General features: G+C 40.7%; 1 protein-coding gene across 19 annotated transcripts in view; it reads left to right on the forward strand.

Annotated features, from left to right (window-relative positions):
• LOC138760861 (interphotoreceptor matrix proteoglycan 1-like) overlaps nt 1-22,956 on the forward strand; it is a 175,005-nt gene that overhangs the window by 105,340 nt on the left and 46,709 nt on the right. For 17 of the 19 annotated variants that reach the window (XM_069932080.1, XM_069932073.1, XM_069932087.1 and 14 more), the window contains 3 exons: nt 2,658-2,740; nt 13,645-13,794; nt 19,393-19,451. In XM_069932080.1, coding sequence (XP_069788181.1) covers nt 2,658-2,740; nt 13,645-13,794; nt 19,393-19,451 — 292 coding nt within the window. Of the gene's footprint in view, nt 1-2,657; nt 2,741-13,644; nt 13,795-13,840; nt 15,522-18,240; nt 18,369-19,392; nt 19,452-22,956 lie in introns of those variants that run through there. The other 2 variants (XM_069932094.1, XM_069932092.1) reach the window with 2 other exon arrangements.

Genomic DNA, 22,956 nt, shown 5'->3' on the forward strand with positions numbered 1-22,956 from the left:
GGTATCCTGTAACTGAGTAAATTACTCCAAAATATTTTTATATATTTATTGCAAATTATATCTTTATGTGAATGACTGTGGACTGTGGTCCAGAGAAATGCTGTTATATTTGGTTGTATATCAATGATGATCAACTTGAACTTGAAATATAGGAGCAAGCAAAGTGGAAAGTCTCTTTCTAGGTTTAGATGAGTCTCCCTTTGTGATTATATTGCTCATTTAATACTAGCCCATGATAACAGAGCCCCAATGCCAGCAGGTCATCTGTGGAAGTGCAGCTCTGAATCCAGAAGCTCTGCCTGCACTCAATGGTAGACTGGGTATACAACTGCTCACTGATTCATTTCATCAAGGATAAAAATGTTGGCAGTGATTCCATGTTTGGTCAAAATTTTAGGTCAGAACCTCCTGAGGGGAAGTAGAATTTGATCCAGGTAATTCAACAAGGAAAGAGGTTTTAATAATTATATGTAGGCTCTTACCAATAGAAGCTGTTAAAATATACACTTCCCAAATTAGTCTCATCAGCCTTCTGTGAACACACAAAACCAGACTGGAAGAAAGTGACAGGAGAGGCTCTGCAGTTGCTGGAATCTGGAACAAAAGATCAGCTGCTGGAGAAACTCTGCGGGTCAAGCAGCATCTATGGAGGGAAATAAGTTGTCAATATTTCGGGTTGAGAAAATCATGACTGACAAATCTTATAGAATTTTTTGAGGATGTAACTAGTAGAATGGATAAGGGAGAACCAGTGGAAGTGATAGATCTGGACTTTCAGAAGGCTTTTGATAAGGTCTTGCACAGGAGATTAGTGTACAAACTTAAAGCACACAGTATAGGAGGTATGGTATTGAGGTGGATAAAGAATTGGTTGACAGACAGGAAGCAAAGAGTAGGAATAAATGGGTTCTTTTCAGAATGGCAGACAGTGACTAGTGGGGAACCGCAAGGCTCAGTGCTAGGACCCCAGTTATTTACAATATATATCAATGACTTAGATGAGGGAATAGAAAGCAGTATCTCCAAGTTTGCAGATGACACCAAGCTGGGTGGCAGGGTTAGCTGAGTAGAGGATGCTAAGAGGATGCAGGGTGACTTGGACAAGTTAGGTGAGTGGGCCAATGCATGGCAGATACAATATACTGTGGATAAATGTGAGGTTATCCACTTTAGAGGCAAGAACTGGAGAGAAGATCATTATCTAAATGGTGTCCAATTAGGAAAAGGAGCAATGCAATGAGACCTGGGTGTCACTGTGCAGCAGTCATTGAAAGTGGGCATGCAAATGGCATAGGCAGTGAGGAAAGTGAATGGTATGTTGGTATTCATAGCAAGAGGATTCGAGTACAGAAGCAGAGAGATTCTACTGCAGTTGTACAGGGCCTTGGTGAGACTACACCTGGAGTATTGTGTACAGTTTTGGTCTCCTTGTCTGAGGCAAGGTGTCCTTGCCATAGAGGGAGTGCAACGAAGGTTCACTAGATTGATACCAGGGATGGCAGGACTTGCATATGAAGAAAGGCTGGATCGACAAGACTTATACTTGCTGGAATTTAAAAGATTGAGGGGGGATCTTATAGAAATGTATAAAATTCTTAAGGGATTAGATAGGCTAGATGCAGGAAGATTGTTCCCGATGTTGGGGAAAACCAGAACCGGGGGTCACAGTTTAAGGATAAGGGGGAAGTCTGTTAGGACTCCGATGAGAAAAATAATTTTACTTATACTCGCTGGAATTTAGAAGATTGAGGGGGATCTTATAGAAATGTGCAAAATTCTTAAGGGATTGGACAGGCTAGATGCAGGAAAGTTGTTCCCGATGTTGGGGAAAACCAGAACCAGGGGGGTCACAGTTTAAGGATAAGGGGGAAGTCTGTTAGGATTCAGATGAGAAAAATAATTTTCGCTCAGAGAGTGGTAATTCTGTGGAATTCTTTGCCACAAGAAGTAGTTGAAGCCAGTTCCTTATCTATACTTAAGAAGGAGTTATATTTGGCCCGCGTGACTAAGCGAATTAGGGGGTATCGGGAGAAGGCAGGTACTGGGTACTTAGAAGATGATCAGCCATGACCAAAATGAATGGCAGTGTAGGCTTGAAGGACCAACTGGCCTACTCCTACACCTATTTCTATGTTTCTATCAGGACTCATGCAGATTTCTGATGAAGGAGAGGAGTAGGGAGAAGAGGAGGTAGTAACTGTTGTCTGGTAGATTGAAACTAAACAACAATGATTTGTTCAAAGTTCAGAATTATTTTCAGAATACATACATGACATCATATGCAACCCTGAGATTCTTCTTCCTGCTTATCAGTAGTGCAAAAACTACTCAAGAAAAGATACAGAAGAGAGAAATGTAAACAAAGAAAGAAAAGTATTATTAATTTAATATGTATTATTAATTTTACTTTATTTTCTTTATTTTATTTTTTTATCTTCATTGTAGTGATATTTAATTTTTAATGTGTAGTAATGTGTGTTTAACTGGGGAGATGCAGCAAGCAAGACTTTCATTTCATAAATATATTGTACTCGTGTACATGACAATAAACCCTTGTTCATTCATTCATTCAAAAAGTTGCTCCCTTGATGTTGCCACCGAGGGTTCTCATTAAATCATCCCATGAACTTACTTCTTAAAACTAACTTTATTTTCAGAGATCTTCTTGCCATCAGCATCATCAACTCCTAGTATCAAGATCTCAAATGACATTGTGAACGAAACTAAAGTTCTTGTTAAGGTGAGAAACATAACATTTTATATGTTTTATCTGGCTGGATATTACATTTGATAAATCATTGTAAAAGCTATTTCCAACATTTTCTATGGAGTTTTTAACAATTTGTAACAACGTTTAACAACTTATAATAACGTTAACAATGTTTAATAGCATTTACTAAACTTACTGAAAACTCAACTCTAGTATGAATTTGTTTGAATGAGTCAAAGATAACAACAAGCTTTGAGCATCCAAGCAACTATAATGGAAAGTAATCACTACAATTTAAATCAATAGAAAGTTGAAATTTGGATTTGGAATTTTGGTTGGATCGATTGGGCTTTGTTTAGACCATTTTGAATGCATGGAAGCATGATTGTCAACAGCAGCATCAAGGCCATCGGAAGCTGTAAACCTTACATAAGGATTCCTGCTATGTTTTTATTGCAAGTTTGAACACAGTTTAGAGTTGCTGCCCCTTGTCCTTTGAGAACTGTTTTTAGTTTTGGTTGGTGCCTGAGAACAGCAGTCGGCTAGATGAATAAGGATGAAATGGCAACTGCTGCTGAAGCTGTTGCCTCTGAGGAGCAATGGATCGAGAAGATGAAGGTCACAGAACTTAGAGAAGAATTGCAACAGCAGCACTGTTCTCTTTACAAGACTGAAACAAACAAGAGAAGCAGAGAAGGGTTTGGTTGCTGAGAGCCACTTGGAAATTTCTGAAGGCGTGTCACAAGATGATGATGTGGGGGATGGGAAGTTCAAAATGGAGATAAAGTCAGATATTAAGGCAACATTTGGCATACAGGATGAAGTATGACCAGAAGATAGTGCATCAAATGCTGGAAGCAGGAGAAGCAAATAAAATTCTTCTAGAGCAAATTCCAGTGTTTCCAGTACTTCGAGTACTGCATCTGCACGTATAAAGGTTCAGGCTGGCATTGCGACTCTTTTTGCAGAACAAGAATTGCTTCAAAATAAATTTGCCTTAGAAGAGCTGGAGGAGCAGCTAAGGAGGAAAAGGGAGCAGCTTCGGAGGGAAGAGGAACAGAGATGGGAGCTGCAGGAGGAGCAGCTAAAGAGGAAAAGAGAGGAAATGGAGATGGAAAAAAAACTTTGCTGTTGCTAAGGATAAAATTAAGATACTAACATCCTCAAAGGGATTTGATGTTCGAAGTAATTTATCTAAAACGTCTAATGTTATGGAGTCATGTTTTTAGGAAGCACAACAGGAAGAAAAAAATTAATACTAAGGCAGAACCTTTTCTGCCACAGCTACAAGATGTGCATGTACCTGAACAAACTATGTTAAGGCACAGTGATGCCAGTCCTCAAACCCCAACAATATCCACAGCAGACAGAAATGTGAGCCAAATCCAATCTCTCACTACAGATTACTTGATGCTCCAGTCGGGTTTCAGAAATCCGGGTGAACAAAGCAACATACACTCAGGCACGAGAAAGCAAGATGAAATGGCTGCATCGTTAATCCAGTTACATTCTCTCTCTTCTCTACCCGAGAGAGATTCAAGTTTTTAATGGTGACCCACTTCAGTTCCAAGCCTTCATGAACACTTTGAACGTAGTATTGAGAGTAAGAGCCAAAACTTGGAGAATTGTCTATATTGTTTGCAACAGTTCACAAGCCACAACCAGAAGAACTTGTAAGGAGTTTCCCCCGAATGAAGGAATCGAGAGGGCTAAATCTTTACTAAAGAAGCATTTTGGCCACAAGCATAAAATTGCTACATCTTATATACAGAAGGTTCTTTCTTAGTCCTCAATCAAACAGGATGACACAAAAGTTCTACATGTACAAGCTTACAACATCTTTCTAAGAGGATGTTGCAATGCCATGGCTGAGGTCAACTATCTACAAGGGCTTAACATGTCTACTAATATGTGAATCATTTTATATAAATTACCCAACCAGATGAGAGAAATATGGAGAAGTTTCGTTGTTGAATACCAGAAAAAAAATATGATCAAATGTTACTTAAGATTTGGTGGATTTCATTGAAGGGCAAGTGGACAGTGTTTCAGATCCAGTGTATGGAAATATCAAAGACACTCAGACAGAGAGGAAAGATGTCATGAGGTCCAAATCACAACCTCGTCCAAAATTGAAAAAAAGTATACAGTATTTGCTGCCACTGTTATAGTTGCAGATAAGGATCAAGGAAAAGGAGAGTTTTCCTGCTGTGAAGAAATGTTTGTTCTGTAAAGATATACATGCTTTGGAAATGTGTGTACAGTTGGAAAAGAAGACGCATAGTGAGAAAATCAATTTTCTGAAGGAAAATGGAGTACGCTTTGGTTGTCCGTGTAAAGGGCACATCAGCAAAAACTACAAAAAGCAACTCGGCTGCAACATGTGTAGCATCTCAAAATGCTACACATCTTCTAGGAAAAGAAGAATACAGAAAAGGAACAAACAGCAACAAAAGAAGCAGCTCAAAAAGGTGCTGTAGCCTTGGTACAGACAAATGGTCTTACTGGGGCTGGAAACTTTTGATGGTACCTATGCAAGTCAAGGCCAAGGAAGGGAGTGCAATAGTGCATACTTGTACATTTCTTGACCTAAGTAGCACTGTGTCATTTTCACTATGGGGCTAATGAATAAGATTAATCTTCAAGGAAGAAGGTCAAAAATTCTATTGAGAACTTTAGGTAAAGTTAAAATCATTGAAACTAGCATTGTTTTGGGCTTAGACGGCACTAAGCTGGATAGTAACGGTTTTTGTGACCTCCCAGGCATATACACTCTGAAAACTATGCCTGTCCATAAAGGAAACATCCCACATCAAAATAACATTGAACTGAGGACGCATTTGTAAAATGTTCATTTATGCAAAATCAACTCTGAGATAGAGTTGCTTATTGGTTCATATGTACCAAAAGCTCTGGAACCACTAGATATAATGAGTATGGGAGGTGCACCTTACGCTGTCAAAACTATGTTGGTTGGACAATTAATGGACCATTAGGAGGAAGAAATGAGGTTCAGGATCAGTCGACTACAAGATATCAATTGGTAAACATGAAGAGCTGTGGGAGCAACAGTTCAAGACTGACTTTCCTGAGTACCTCAGGAAAGTCCAAGAACCTTCAAAGGAAGACCAACAAATCTGCCAAGCTAGTTAATGATCTTGTATTACCTTTAAAGAAAAGGGAATTTTGCATGTCTGATAAATAGAAGCGTTGTCGAATAATGTACACTAAATTTAAAGAGAAGATTCAAGAAAGAATCTTTCTTTCATTCAGATTACACTAACTGCATGTCTGACATCATATTTAAAGGTTATGCAGAGAAAGTAGCAGATGACATCTCAGAACGTAGAGATGGCAAAAAAAATGTATTTACCACACTATGGGGTTTTGCATCCACAAAAGAAAAAAACTGAGTGGTGTTTGACTGTGACAGGGAATATCACTAAATACTAAGCACTTACAAGGTCCAGATTTGACCAGTATGTTGATGACAGATTCTGTAAAGAACCTGTTGTCATCACTGCAGACACTGAAGCAATGTTCCACCAGATGAAAGCACCAAATGAATTATCGTGACTTGTTATGATTCCTCTGGTGGCCGGATAGAGATTACAGTTAGAACATGGTAGAATACAGAATGACAGTGCATCTATTTGGAGCAACTTCATCTCCAAGTTGTGCAAACTTTGTCCTTAGAAAGTGTGTTGAGGAAAATATGGATCAGTTTAGCTCTCAAGCTATAAGCATCATGAATAATTTCTATGAAGATGACTGTTTCACTTCTGCATCTTCAGAAAAAGTTGCAATAGCTCTTTATCATGACTTGCTTCAAGGGAGGCTTTCTACTAATCAAATGGATAAGTGACAGTCGTCATGTGTTGGCTGCCATACCTAAAACAGGAAGGGCAAAAGAAATGAAAAATCTAGACTTGGACCATGACAGCTTTCATGTGGAGAGGGTGTTTGGTGTGCAATAGGGTGTTCGGTGTGACATTTTTAAGTTCAAAATTATTTTGAAGGACCAACCTCTCACAACAAGTGGAATTCTTTCAACAATAAGTCCGATACATGATCCCCTAGGAATATTGGCACCAGTAGTCCAGACTGCCAATAAGATCCTTCAAGATTTGTGAAGTAAAAGGAGTGATTGGGATGATAAGATACCAGACTCCATTGTACAGGAATGGACATGTTGGATTCAGGATCTTCATAAGCTGGAAGACTTCAAGGTTGACAGATGCTTCAAACCCACGAACTTTGGAACAGTGACATCTGTTCAACTGCATCATTTTGTTGATACATGTGAAGACGGTTACAGAACTGTTAGTTACCTGTTACTACATGTTAACCAGGATCAAGTATATGGTGAATTTGCAATGGGCAAGGCCAGAGTGGCTCCATTAAACCCAGTCACTATCCCTCGAAAGGAATTGATGGCTGCTTCTATGGTGAGCAGTATGGACACAATGTTGAAAAGAGAGTTGGAGATGGAACTAAAATGCTCCATATTTTGGACTGATGGCCCCTTTGTACTCAAATACATCAAAAAATAAAACCACAAGGTTTAGAACTTTCATGGCTAACAGAGTCGCTTAAATTGATAACGTCTTCACATCCAATACAGTGGAGAAAGGTCAACACAGTTAACAATCCAGCAAACCTGGCTTCCCGAGGTTTGAAAATCTAGTCTTTTCTGAAGGTGTCTGGACCTCGGTATCTTCTACAGGCGCAGGCAGAGTGGCTTCAAAATTCTGATAAATTAGAGGAAATCTTACGAGAAGACCCTGAAATGACTATCAGGAGAGGGAATGAGAAGAGATGGAAAGAGCAGAGCAACCCTGTGGCCATCCCCATCAGCAAGTACACTGTTTTAGAAACTATTGTTAGACAATCTACCAGGGACAAGTTGTGGTGGTCACTTCTCTGGCACAGAGGCTACCCCCCACACCCAGCTCAGAAGAGGAGGGGGGAGAAGAGGAGAGTGGTGGTGAGTAGGGACTCTTTGGTTAGACATAGGTAGGAGGTTCTGTGAACAAGATTGAGGCTCCAGGATGGGATGTTGCCTTCCAGGTTCAGGGATGTCTCTGATCGTAGCATTCTGGAGGGGGAGGGTGAACAGCCAGATGTCGTGGCCCATGTTGGGACCAATGACATAGATAGGAGAAGGGATGAGCTCTTGAAGAGGGAACATAGGGAGTTAGGAAAGAAGTTAAAAAGCAGAACCTCAAGGGTGGTAATCTCAGGATTGCTGCCTGTGCCATGCACCAGAGAAGGTAGGAACAGGATATTGTGGCAAATGAATGCGTGGCTGAAGAGTGGGGGCAGGGATTCAGATTTGTGGATCTCTTCTGTGGAAGGTCTGACCTGTACAGAAAGGACAGGCTGCACCTGAACTGGAGGGGGATCAATATCATATTGGGCTGGTTTGCTAGAGCTGTTGGGAAGGCTTTAAACTAGTTTGGCAGAGGATGGGAATCAGAATGTGAGTGCAGAGATTAGGGTAGAAGGACAAAAGCACGATGCTAGATGTGAAAACTTATGGAGAGGATTCTTAAGGATAGGATCTATGAGCATTTGGAGAAGTACAGTCCACTCAAGGATAGTCAGCATGGTTTTGTGAAGGGAAAGTCATGCCTCATGAGTCTAATTAGGTTTTTTGAGGAGGTAACAAAAGTAATTGATGAGGATAGGGCAGTAGATGTGGTCTACATGGATTTTAGCAAGGAATTTGACATGAGAGACTCATTCAGAAAGTCATTAGGCATGGTATCAGTGGAAAATTAGCTGTATGGATAAAAAATTGGCTTGTAAGAAGATAACAGAGAATAGTGGTGGAAGGAAAGAATTCTACCTGGAGGTTGGTGACTAGTTTAGTGGTGCAGGGATCTGTTCTGGGACCCCCCCCCCCCCCCACTACTCTTTGTGATTTTATAAATGATCTGGATGAATAGATTGAAGGATGGGTCAGTAAGTTTGCGGTTGACACAAAGAGTTGTGGATAGAGCTGAAGGTTGTCAAAGGTTACGAGAGAAAATAGACATAATGCAGAGTTGGGCAGAAAAGTGGCAAGTGGATTTCAATCCAGAGAAATGTGAGGTGATGCATTTTGGAAGGACAAATCAGAAGGCTGAGTACAGGGTTAATGGTTAGTTACTTAAGAGTGTGGATGAACAGAGGGACCTTGGGGTTCAAATTCTACATCCCTCAAGGTCACTGCACAAGTTGATAGGATAGTTAAGAGGGCCTATGGGATGCTGGGCTTCATTAATAGGGGGACTGAATTCAGGAGTAGAGAGGTCATGTTGCAAATCTACAAATCTCTGGTAAGACCACACTTAAAGCATTGTGTTCCATTCTAGTCACCTCATTATAGGAAGGATGTGGAAGCTATGAAGAGGGTGCAGAGGAGATTTACCAGGATGTTGTCTGGATTGGGAAACAAGTCTATGAGGCAAGGTTAGCGGAGCAGGGAGTTTTCTCTTTGGAGTGTAGAAGGATGCGAGGAGACTTGTTAGAGGTCTACAAGGTTATGAGAGGCATAGATAGGGTGGACAGCCAGCACCTGTTTCCCAGGAAAGGAATAGTAAACACCAGAGGATATATGTACAAAGTTAAGGGAGGGAAGTTTAGGGAAAATATCAGGGGTACATTTTTTTTTACACGGAAAATAGTGGATGCCTGGAAATGCATTGCCAGGGATGGTGGCAGAGGCTGAAACATTGGAGACTCATAGACAGGCACATGGATAAAATAAAAATGGAGGGTTATGGGATAGGGAAGGTTTAGTACACTTTTTTTAAAGAAAGAATATATGGGTTGATGCAACATCGAGGGCCGAAGGGCCTGAACTATGTTCTATGTTCTAAATCATGAGTATGACAGCAAATGCTGTTCAGATAATGTCTGAACAAGTGGATCCAGTTACCCACTTAATCTATTACTTCTCAACCTGGAATCATTTGAAAAAGGCAACAGCATGGATGCTCAGACTTAAAAGACTGCTTCTGTATCTTGGAAGAAAGAGAAAACAAGCAAGCGATGTTCTTGCTTAATCTGAATCAGATACCATCCATCAAAGAAATCTATCACAAAAGGAGACAAGAAATCTTGAGACTCAAAAAAAACAGTGGTCTCATAGTTGAAGAACTGGTTAATGCTGAATAGGAGACAATCTGGGGAAGATTGTTGATACCATTCAGGACAAAAGGGGACTTGTATGTCAAGTTCAGATCAAGACTAAAATTGGCTTTCTGAACAGACCGATTACCATCATCTGTCTTTTACAAGAGACAGAAAGTTTTGATAATTTACTTTTATTTTTTTTGGATTTTACCCAATTATATATTACTATGTACTTTGTTTTTTTCTTTATGATGGTAATTATTATTTTTAAACATAAAAATTAGGATTCTTTTAGCATCCAAGTGACTCTAATGGAAAGTAGTCGCTACAATGGGTCTGGAGCTACATTTTGCCCAGCCTGGGGAAGGAGGATAGATCTCCTGCTATAAAGGTGAACCAATTATGTTTTTACAATGATTCAGTAGTTTCCTTATTCCACCAACAAGACCAGCTTTTTTTTCAGAGTTCCAGATTTATTATTTGAATGTAAACTCCAAATCCTGTGGTGGGATTTGAACTTATGTTTTATAATCAGTGATGTAGAGCTATGACTGCTGGTTCCATTAGCATAAAGGTTATATTGTAGTTTTAAAAAATTATTTTTCACCAGTTCAATAAGATCAGTTGGATCGGCAGGTTAAATGTGTTCAGTAAAGTTTTTGAAATCAATATATAGAGGTACCAACAAGAGAGAATGCAGTTCTTATCTCCTATTAGGGAACCAGACAAGTCAGGTGATAGAAGTATATGTAGGCAAACAGTGACCATAATGTCATTAATTTCAAGTTACTTATGGACAGGGATAGATCTGGTCTTCAAGTTGAGGTTCTAAATTGGAGAAAGACTAATTTTGTGGAAATGGGAAAGGATTGGGATAAGTTGTTTTCTGGCAAGGATGTGTTCAGTAAGTGGAAGGCCTACAAAGGCAAAATTTTGAGAGTGCAGATTTTGCATATTCCTGACAGGATTAAAGGCAAAATTAACAGGCAAAGGGAACCTTGGTTTTCAAGGGATATTAGGGATCTGGTTAAGAAGAGAGGTGGGCAACAATTATAGACAACAAGAAACAAATTAGGTACTAGAAGAGTACAGAAAATGTAAGAAAGTACTTAAGAAGGAAATAAGTAAGGCAAAAAGAAGGCATGAGATTGCTTTGGCAGATGACATGAAGGTAAACCCCGAAGGGTTTCTACAGTATGTTAAGGGTAAAAGGATAGTAAGGGAAAAATTGATACCCTAGAAGTTCAAAGAGGCTGTCTATGAGAGGAGCCTCATAAGAAGGGGGAGATCTTGAACAGTTTTTTTGCATCAGTATTTATTCAGGAAATTGCATAGTGTATAAGGAAGGAAGGGAAACAAGCAGTAGTGGCATGGAACATATAGAGATTGAAGAAAGGCTGTTGCCTTTTTTAAATGATTCCAGGTTGAGAAGTAATAGATTAACTGGGTAACTGGATCCACTTGTTCAGACATTATCTGAACAGCATTTGCTGTCATACTCATGACTTAGAACATAGAACAATACAGCAGAGTTCAGGCCCTTCGGCCCTCAATGTGCTTTTTGCCTTACAATAAATAAAGGTAGATAAATTTCCCTGGGCCTGACATGATATTTCCATGGACCTTGAGGGAGACTAGCGTAGAAATTGCAGGGACCCTGATAGAAATATTTAAAATGTCCTTCGCCACAGGTGGATTGGAGAGTAGCTCATATTGCTCCATTGTTTAAAAAAGGCTCCAAAAGTAAACCAGGAAATTACAGGCCAGTGAGCCTGACATCAGTAGCAGGTAAATTATTGGAGGGTGTTCTGTGAGATCAGATATACAAGTATTAGAACAGCCAATTGCTGATTAAAGATAGTCAGCATGGATTTGTGCATGGTAGGTCATGTTTAACAAATCTTATAGTTTTTCAACGAAGTTACCAAGAAGGTAGGTGAAGGAAAGACTGTGAATGTTGTCTATATGGACTTTAGTAAGGCCTTTGAAAAAGTCCCATATTGGAAGTTTGTTCAGAAGGTTCAAACATTAGATATCCATGGAGATGTTGTAAAATGGATTTGAAAGTGGCTGAATGGGAGACCACAGAGAGTGGTAGTGGAAGATTGCTTCTCAAACTGAAGACCCATGATTAGTGGTGTGCCTCAGGGATCAGTGCTGGGACCATTGTGGTTTGTGTCCATATCAATGATCTGGATAATAATGTGGTAAATTGGATTAGCAAGTTTGCAGATTACACTAAAATTGGAAGCATTGTGAACAGCGAGGAAGGCTTTCAAAGCTTGCAGAGGGATCTAGACCAGCTGGAAAAATGGGCTGAAAAATGGCAATGGAAATTAATGCAGACAAGTGTGAAGTGTTGTATTTTGGAAGGATAAACCAAGGTAGGACATGCATGTAAATGATAGGGCACTGAGGAGTGCGGAGGAACAAAAGGATCTGGGAATACAGATACATAATTTTCTTAAAGTGGTGTCACAGGTAGACAGGATTGTAAAGAAAGCTTTTGCCATCTTGACCTTTGTAAATCAAAGTATTGAATATAGGAGTTTGGATGCTATGGTGAGGTTGTATAAGACATCGGTGACGCCAAATATGAAGTATTGTGTGCAGTCTGTTCGCCTAACTACTGGAAGGATGTCAGTAAGATTGAAAGATTGCAGAAAAGATTTACTAGGATGTTGCCAGGTCTTCAGGAGATGAGTTACAGGGAAAAGATTAAACAGGTTAGGACTTTATTCCTTGGAGCATAGAAGAATGAGAGGAGATTTGATAGAAGTTTGCAAAATTGTGAGGGGAATAGACAGAATAAATGTGAGTAGGCTCTTTCCACTTGGATTAGGAGAGATAAATACAAGAGGACATGGCTTTAGGGTGAAGGGGAACATTAGGGGGAACTTCTTCACTCAGAGAGTGGTGAAAATGCAGAGCAAGCTGCCATCTGTCATGGTAAATGTGGGCTTAATCTTAAGTTTTAAGAATTAATTGGATAGATACGTGGATGGGAGAGGTTTGGAGGGTTATGGACTGGATGCAGGTCAATGGGACTAGCGGAATAATATTTCAAAACTGACTAGAAGGACTGAATGTCCTGTTTTCTGTACTGTAGCATTCTATGGTTAAGGATATTTGATTAAATTGCATCAATCAGAATGGATCCTCTAACCAATCAGATGCTTCACTCCTGGCACATTTGCTTGAAGGTACATTAAGAGGAACTGGTCTTTTAGAATCACCAATAGTTAATATTTGAAATTTGCTGTAAACTGTTTGGCTGCTTTAACATTCTTTGATCTGGTTTAGGTGAACTTGTAGGCATTCTGCAAAGAAACAAGCATGTTTTATTACATAGAACTTTCATGGTTTTTTCCATTCTGAAGTGTCTCCCTATCTTCCCGGAAAGGCTGTTCATACAGGAATGACTAAAATTCCAAATATCCATAATCACACTGCGAGTTTAGACGGAATACCTGAAGTGCAGTACTTAAGGAGGGTGGACATCCTACTCCTTAGCCAGTTGTTCACGGATCACCTGTAGTTCATTTCAGACTGCAGGCAATCCATGAAAATGACTAGTCGAGGAAGTAGAATGTCAGAACGGGAATGAGTCCTTAATCCCTTCTGATCTTTATACTCAGACTGCATTCTGCGAAATTGGGAATAATTTCCTAGAATGCTGTGGCTGTGAAAAAAAACATAAACGAAGTGATTTATTACAGGCACTAATATAGTCATTTGATTAAGTGCAGCTGTGTTTTGTGAGCAACCCATTCAATGTGAATGAAGATAACATCCCTTTCTTTGTGTTACAGGATGTGCACGTAACTAACATCATCCCAGAGCAACCATCAGAACAAGTTGTGAAGTTCAGCGTTAAAATCACCAGTGCTAACTATAGCACAGACCTCAGTGACCCCAACTCACTGGAGTACCAGGGTATTTCCCGGCTGTTAGAGATTCAGGCAAGTACAGTGCAAACATCTGCTGGAATGTCTGGCTTTCTGACAAAATATAAACTTCTTGTTTTTCAACCTGGTACACAAGATCACAAGATAAAGGAACAGAATTAGGCCATTTGGCCCATCAAGTCTTCTCTGTAAATGCAGCCTGAGCTAAACTGTTCTCATTTCTAGTTCCAATGTCTTGCCTTTTCCCCATATCCCTTGATACCTTGACTAATTAGATACCTATCAATTTCTCCTTAAACTCCCCAAATAATCAGGCCTCCATGGCTATATGTGGCAACGAATTCCACAAATCCATGACCTTCTGGCTAAAGAAATTCTCCTCACTTCAGTTTTAAATGGGTACCTTCTAATTCTAAGACCGTGCCCTCTTATCCTGGATTCACCCAACTGGGATTCATTCATTCACTGAAATAAACGATCACAAATGTTTTCTGGATTTCTCCTTACCTTTCTCCCACCCTCTGGGAGATTTAAATATTAGAAGGGGGGATAACTCCCAATTTTATCAGATTTTAGAGGCAGTGCAAATAACCCAACAGGCAGAATCTCGGGGTGACCATGCATATTTCACGCAGTCTGTAAACCTAGGTTCTAAAGCAATGAACGTCCTATAGATCTCTGTTACACTATTGTTGTTATTAAGGGTGCATTTCATGTGTTGCAGGCTCCCTCACCAGCCACCACTGGAGTTCACAAAATGATAGGGTATGTCTGGAGATATTTCCACTAGTGAGAGCATCTCAGTCAAATGTTTGAGATGAGGAAACAGTCATTTAAATCTAAGGTGCATAGAATGTGGTGAATCTCTGTGTGATAGTACAGATTCTATCACCAATGTCTATATGTACATATGTACAGATGGTAGTGTAGGATGACTGCGATTGGCTGAGAGTGTAGCCACACCTACTGGCCGGTCTCAAAGGATTGCTCCTAGCCAGACCAGGTCATTCTGGACTGGTCGACCTACTTGTGATATGCTCCAGTCTTAATTAATAAAAGCCTTGGTTTAGATCAACAAGTCTTTAGTTCTTTCGACGCACATTACACTCTGGAAATCTCTACCCAGGAGAATTGTGGGTTATTAAAGAGGATGTGGATAAATATCTGAAAGATCAGGGAGCTGAGATGCCTGGAACAGGTCAGTTGTGATTATAGTGAAGGGCAGGACTGGCTGAGGAGCTACTCCAACTCTCTGATTATCTAGTGTCATTGTGAGAAATAAAGAGATAATCTTTTCCCATGATGGGCACCGAGGGATCAATATTGGACAGAATGTTAGGGAGATTGTGTGTAATTCTGGGTACCATCTTGACAAAAGGCCCAGGCCCAAAATGACAGTTGCCCTTTACCTCCCATAGATGTTGTGTGACCTGCTGAGGTTCTCCAACACTTTTATGTATTACACTGCAGACTTTCTGGTTTAACCCTCTAGGAAGGATGTGATTGTGATGGAGAGAGTACAAAGGAGACCTACCAGGAGGGTATAGTAAAAACACAAGGTTGGAGAAATTCAGATGGTCAAACAGTGTACTTTATGTAGCAAAATTACAGAACCAACATTTCAGGCTTTCATCCTTCAACAAGGAATGTTTTATTTGGTTTCACATTTACCCACCAGGAGGTTGCCTGGATTGGAGGACTTCAGTCATGGGGAGAGATTGGATGGTATGGACTTGATTTCCCTGGAGTGAAGGAGACTGGAGGTGACCTGATGCCAACATGTAAGATTATTAGAGGCAGAGATAGAGAAGATACTCCATTTTTTCCCATGTTAGGTATGGCAACCTACTGGCAATTAGGGCATAGTTTAGAGGTGGGATTTTTCCTTTTCTGTTTATATTGTAAAACATCAATAAACATATTTTAAACAATTGAACAGAACAATTATATAAGGTGCTACAAAATTTTGAAAAAAAAAAATTAAAATTTATACAATATTCTCATAAGAATCCAGAACACAATCATAACAATAAAATAAGATTTTCTTCTTCTTTGGCTTGGCTTCGCGGACGAAGATTTATGGAGGGGGTAAAAGTCCACGTCAGCTGCAGGCTCGTTTGTGGCTGACAAGTCCGATGCGGGACAGGCAGACACGGTTGCAGCGGCTGCAGGGGAAAATTGGTTGGTTGGGGTTGGGTGTTGGGTTTTTCCTCCTTTGCCTTTTGTCAGTGAGGTGGGCTCTGCGGTCTTCTTCAAAGGAGGTTGCTGCCCGCCAAACTGTGAGGCGCCAAGATGCACGGTTTGAGGCAATATCAGCCCACTGGCGGTGGTCAATGTGGCAGGCACCAAGAGATTTCTTTAGGCAGTCCTTGTACCTTTTCTTTGGTGCACCTCTGTCACGGTGGCCAGTGGAGAGCTCGCCATATAACACGATCTTGGGAAGGCGATGGTCCTCCATTCTGGAGACGTGACCCACCCAGCACAGCTGGATCTTCAGCAGCGTGGACTCGATGCTGTCGACCTCTGCCATCTCGAGTACTTCGACGTTAGGGATGAAAGCGCTCCAATGGATGTTGAGGATGGAGCGGAGACAACGCTGGTGGAAGCGTTCTAGGAGCCATAGGTAATGCCGGTAGAGGACCCATGATTCGGAGCCGAACAGGAGTGTGGGTATGACAACGGCTCTGTATACGCTTATCTTTGTGAGGTTTTTCAGTTGGTTGTTTTTCCAGACTCTTTTGTGTAGTCTTTCAAAGGCGCTATTTGCCTTGGCGAGTCTGTTGTCTATCTCATTGTCGATCCCTGCATCTGATGAAATGGTTTAACACCAAAAAAAACCCCAAAAAGAATAATTTCCAAACCCCTTCCTCTAAGCAAGGTTGAAAGTGTTAATCAAGTGACACCAACCTGGAGAGGGACAACATGGTGCCAAAATTCCAGAATAACCTTAAATCTCAAGATTATGATAATAGTCCATAAATGAGCCCCATGTCTTTTGGAAATTAACATTTGAATCCTCTATAGCATATCTAGAGTTAAACAAGCCAGAAGTGGAAGTTTTAAAGGGGATTTTAGGGGAACGGTTATGGAACACAGAAAATAAAACAGTAGGGGCCCTTTGGCCCACAGTGTTGGAATGGTCTGTAGAAACCTATTCCACAACAATCTAGTTTTTTTCCTCCCTCACACCCATAACCCTCTATTTGTCTTACATCCGCATACCCATCGGCATATTCCTGTTGCACCAGCCTTCACCACCATCCCAGCAATGCATTCAAGGCGCCAACTACTCTCTGAGTAAAAAAAAAACTCACCTCTGACATCTCCAATAACTTTCCTCCACTCACCTTAAACAGATGTTTTCTGGTATTTGCTACTATCATTCCAGGAAAAGGGTGCTGGCTGTCCATCCTATCTAATCTGCTCATAATCTTACATACCTCTATTAAGTCACCTCTCATTGTCTGTTGCTCCAAAGATCCGTCAACCTTGCGTTATAAAACAAGTTCTCCAATCCAGGCAACATCCTTGTACATCTCCTATGCACTATCTCCAAAGCATCAACATCCTTCCTGTAATGAGGTGATCAGAACTGAACACAATACTCAAGTTATCTAGAACATACCTGTGAAGGAGCATTTAATGTTTAAGAGCCATTGGGACAGACATGAATAGGAAAGTCATCGAAAAGTACTGTCCTGGAAATATGATCAGGGGACTAAGATTGCTTAATTTTAAAAATTATTATAAAGCAGCTCAATTTAGATTCTTGTCTTCCTATTACCAGACTGGTGAAAAGACAGCGTAGGTACAGATTGAAATGAGTAAAATAGGAGAAAATAATTCTGAACATATTTTGCATAAATGACATGAAGAACTGTTAAAAGGGAAATTAGAGACACCAATTTTGAAACATATACTTAAAGTATGGAATGAAATCCATATGGAAAGAGGAATTAAGAATTATCAAATAGCCAAAATGTTATTAAAGCTAAACCCTCTTATTCATTTTACAGTAAATAATTCATTTTTTGATATTTAGCATAACTGTGGAATAAAAAGGATAAAGAATTGTTTTTTGAGTTTTTTTTTACCTTTGAGCCATTGAAAGACAAGTACAATATACCAAGAAATACTATTTTTTCTTGTTATCAACTTAAATCATATTTAAAAAGAAAGTTAGGATTGAATTTTAGATTACTTGAACAAAGTCAATTTAAATATTTAATAACTGATATGTTTATTAAAAGATTTATTACTGACATGTATATAAAATTGCAAGAGTGCAGAAAAAATACCTATTTAAATCCAAATTGAGATGGGAAAGAGATTTAAATATACAAATTCAAGGAGATGTATGGTCAAAATTATGCTATGAGAGTGGAACTAATACAATTAATGTCATATCAAAAGGTACAATTCAATTTTTTACATCAGTTATATTATAATCTACATAAGTTACATGGACTTAATTCAAATTGTTCTGATCAATGTTTTAGATGTAATAAAGATGTAGAAACTTTCTTACATGCAGTATGGGAATGTGAAAAAGTTGGAAAATTTTCGGAAGATGATGGGACAAATTATGAAGATACAAGTACCAAAAGATCCAAGAATACTTTTATTAGGTGATATATATGTAATTTGAAGTTAGATATCTGTCAGAGGACATTTTAAGTGTAGCAATAGCAAAGAAATGTATGGCGGTAACATAGAAATTAGATAATAATGTCAGGTTGAATAGATGGCAAGTGGAATTACAAAATTGTATACCATTAGAGAAAATAATGTATAATTTGCAGAATCAACCAGAAAAATTTTATAAGATTTGGAAACCCTATATGGATTTCACTGGTAAAAATTCATCCACAGTGTCCACCATTCCCATTCCAACTCACCCTAGCTAACTTAGAGGTTCAAGATAATATTTGTAAATTTGAACTTGAATGATATATGATAAATTCAGGTAGAATGTTTTTCTTTTTTTCCAACTTTTTTGGGGAGGGAGGGGGGAGAAAATATAAAATTATATATCATTTTGCATAATTTTATGACTTTGTATGATTATGGATAAGTATGTTATGTTTGTTATTGATGCAAATGAAAAATAAAATTTTCAAAAAAAAAAGAAAAATACCATTCTAACATGGAAAAATGGGATTGGTGTTAATGGGAAAAGGGTGAGCATGATGTGAAGGGCCAAAGGGCCAAATTCTATGCCTGATTTAAGTTTAGAGATACAGCCCTGTTACAGGCACTTCACTCCGATGAGCCTGTGGCATCCAAATACACCAATTAACCTACAAACCCCATACGTTTTTGGAAGGTGGGAAAAAACTGGAGCACCCAGAGGAGACCCATCCAGACAAGGGATATTGTAAAATTCCTTGCAGGCAGCACTGAATAACTCTACAACTGTCTGAGATCCCCCATCTCTTTACAGAATTTCCATGTGCTCATTGAGTGAGTAGAAAGGGTCTGATTTCAATGGCTCATCCTAAAGATGACATTTTCACCCAAGAAACACTGCACAATTACTCAATGATCCTTGTACTCAAGTCTCTGGGGAGGGCCTTGAACCAACAACCTTTGACCCAGTCACAAGACCAAAGTTATCTCTTGAAAGTTCACAAAGTATTATTTCCTTTTCAGATGCAGAGTCTGTTTGAAATCCTCCCAGGATTCAAAGGAGTTCGAGTGGTAGGATTCAGGTAGACCAAAGAATTGTTCTTGTTGCAGTAGTAATAGACAATGTGGACATAATGGCTTCTCCCACTTCCCTCCTGAAGGTTCTCTAGGCTATGGCACAGCCTCACAGTGTCAATGTTCTGAGTTCAATCCTGACCTCCGGCTATCTCCCACATATCGAAGATGTGTAGGATAGGAGGCTAATTGGCTCCTAGCATGAAAGTGAGTAGTAGAATCTGGCGGGGTTGATGGAAATGTGTGGAGGATATAACAGTATTAATGCAAAATTAATGGTGTTCGTAGATTCCACCACTTCCCCCACTGCCTCCTGTGCTCCAGTAACCTCTGCAGCCACATGGCCTCCTGTCTGGTCCACCAATGAACTGAGCTCCAAGCATCTAAGTCACTCTTCCCACCCCATAGTTCCAAATTGAATCTGTTAATGCCTGAGGCCCTCCAGCTCACCCTCACAAAACCTAATCCTGATGCCTGGTTCCCATCTGCCAGTGTCCAGCAACCTACAGCCTGGAGTGAGTCCTGTAACCACCAAGCCCCTTGCTGGTCCACTGCAAGGGTCTCCTTATCTCAGTCTTCTCTTTGTCACTGCTGACACTAGAACCCTGTTTCCCCTAAGCCCACAACCCTCATGGACTGGGCTGCCAAGCATGCACCACTATCTTGGGCATGGACCTCTGTGGGCTTGTTGATGTTTTATAAAAAAAAATACAGCCTGCCCTATTTTACAGGCTGCTTAAACCTGAGAGGGGCACATCAGTGTAATGACTGGGCAATAGGACAAAGGGCAGAGGAGTGCTGAAAGATGCTCTCCACTCCTCCCAGGTCCATGACTACAGCTGCAGCAGTGCTACTGTTATGGCGCTAAATAGCCAGTTTCTGAGATGTATCTCTCAATGATACATCATCAGTTCCATGATGAGAGACAACTTGTTTTGGGTAAACTTATACCTCTCATTTTGTTCATTTTAGATTGGTCACAGTGTTTTAGCTACCGAAAGAAAATAGACACACACACCGAGAGCAGTTCAGTTTATACAAATGTTTATTACTAATTCAAAAGCTGATTTCACACTACAATATGCAAGCCCTTCCCAACTATACTTATCAACGCTTGGACTGGTCCCAACTGCCGAAGCGAGGCAACAACTGCACACTTGTAGTAGGTTGTCAGGGCGCTGGTAGCAGCTTCTCCACCTCCCCCGACCGGGACGTTGCTCGGACTCTGGCTGTTCTTCCTTCTTGACAAGGGGTGTTCCCACCCCTCGGAGAGTCTAAACTTCAGCAGCAGGACCACAGACTTTTATACCCCAAAAACAATTAATCATGCACCCACTCCCTCTAACATTTGTCAGTCAAAATCAAAGCTGAGCATACTATTCTACAATTTAGAAGATTAATTATTATGGAGCAGGATGCTATGATATCCTGGTTTATCTCGTAGATACAAGGACTCATTAAAACTTCTTGAGCAAGACAGGTTGTGACCAATACGTCAATTTCAGAGTGTCGTATTTGACAACTGCTTTCCCTGGGCCTCACGGTGGAATTCCATTTCAAAGTGTATCTTCAGATAAGTCCCCATGGCTGAGTTTAATTACATCTGCTAGTTCTGAAAGTAAGGTGACCTGCGTGTGGACCCAGTGTCGTCAGTTCCACATAAGCAAAAAGCATCTGAGTACATGGTTTTAATCCTCCATTACATTCCACCCCTTGGTCACAATCTGTCATTTGCGAGGCCTAACCAGTATTTGAGTACAGAGGGAGCGAAAAAAGAGAAATCAAAACAACAATTACAAAGATAAGCAATGACGCGAGCAACCAACGGAGGATAGTGTGGCCCACTCCCCCAAATGTAGCAGTTAGCCATGAGAAAGGATTCCAACCAAGGCTCAAATTATCCTTGTTGGCCACAATACCCAGATACTGGAGCTCACGAACAGATTTTGAAACATGCTGAACAATAACATATTTATATAAGCTGCACTTGAGGCTGGTGACCGAGGACTTCCTTGGTGTAATGCATCGGACCGTGTTTCCCACGGGGAACTCCCTTGGAACGTCCTCGACATTACAAATCCAATTGCTGGCATCAAAGCAGCTGTTAAGCCAGATCACCAGGAGTGTAAAATGGAGAACCTGGAACAAAGAAGCCTGACACATGTCACTCACGATACCATAAGCGTTCAGTGTTTAAACAGACTAAATCATCCTGTCCCTCAATAGCTACCCACCGAGTGTTACCCTGGGCAGGTGTCACTATTTCCCCTTTTACAGGAGGGCCATGACCTGGTGGTGCCACCCATACCTTTTGTCCAACATTCTCTAGTTCGGGGATGGGGGGCAATGACTGTTTTTCCTCTGGAATAGGCTGTAATTCAGGAGCGTGAAGAAGTTGGTGGAAAGGTGTACCTCCTTTTAAAGGGCGATGATTCAAATTGTCGACTGCCTGCTGCAGCACATGGCACCACCCCTTCAGGGTCCCCAGTGATGATAACAAATGAATTTGTTCCTTCAGTAAGCCGTTCATTTGTTCAACTAACCCGGCAGCCTGCGGGTAATAAGGAATATGGTGGACCCATAAAATACCGTTGTCATTTGCCCAATCACAGATTGCTTTCCCGGAGAAGTGCGAGCCATTATCAGAGTGAATCTCCTCTGGAACATCATAACGATAAATCAAATGGTTTTGTCCTTGGATAGTGCTAGCTTGGTCAGCCGTCTTGGTGGGAAAAGTAAAAACCAGGCCCGAAAAGGTGTCAACCATTACTAGGACGTAATATTTACCCATGCAGTCTAGCATGGGGCCTATGTAATCAATTTGCCAGATCGCAGCTGAGTGAGCACCCCGTTTTATTCGGCCATGCGGACCAGGTGGAACGGTATGGAACTTCACAAGCTGACATTCTGGGCATGTACATATGACCATGCGGACATCATCCTTATGGATGGATAAAGCATGTGTACGGGACCACATAGCTGATCCCTTCTCCCCCAAATGACCACTCTGTTCATGTGCCCATCGAGCCAGGGGGACGGTATCAGCACAGCTGATAGTGGCAAGCTGATCTGCTACTGCATTATGTTGAGCCATGTTAGTCGCCATATTGGTATGGGCATCAACGTGATAAACGGTTATCTCACGATGGTGGGAAGCATCCCACAACAGCTGCCACAACTCTTTGCCCCATACTGGGCGGTCATGTATCATCCAGTTGTTCTTTTGCAAATCAGGCATCCATACCACAAGTCCATTAGCCAAAGCCCAGGAATCAGTAAACAGGCGAAGAGGGTGATCATGGGGATCTAGTGGTAAAGTGACTGCCTTCAACTCAGCATACTGACTGGAGCCACCATCCCCCTCCTCCGATAACTGAGTTCCTGACCTAGGATGGTAAGCCACCTGTTCGTGTATGCGGCCCACCCCTTCAGGCCCTCTGGTCGCACGACTCTGAATATACCACTTCCATTTAACAATAGAAGACTGCTGAGCCCGCCGGATCTTTAGATTAG

Source organism: Narcine bancroftii, chromosome 4, assembly GCF_036971445.1.
Source record: "Narcine bancroftii isolate sNarBan1 chromosome 4, sNarBan1.hap1, whole genome shotgun sequence".
In the NCBI taxonomy this organism is placed as follows: domain Eukaryota; kingdom Metazoa; phylum Chordata; class Chondrichthyes; order Torpediniformes; family Narcinidae; genus Narcine; species Narcine bancroftii.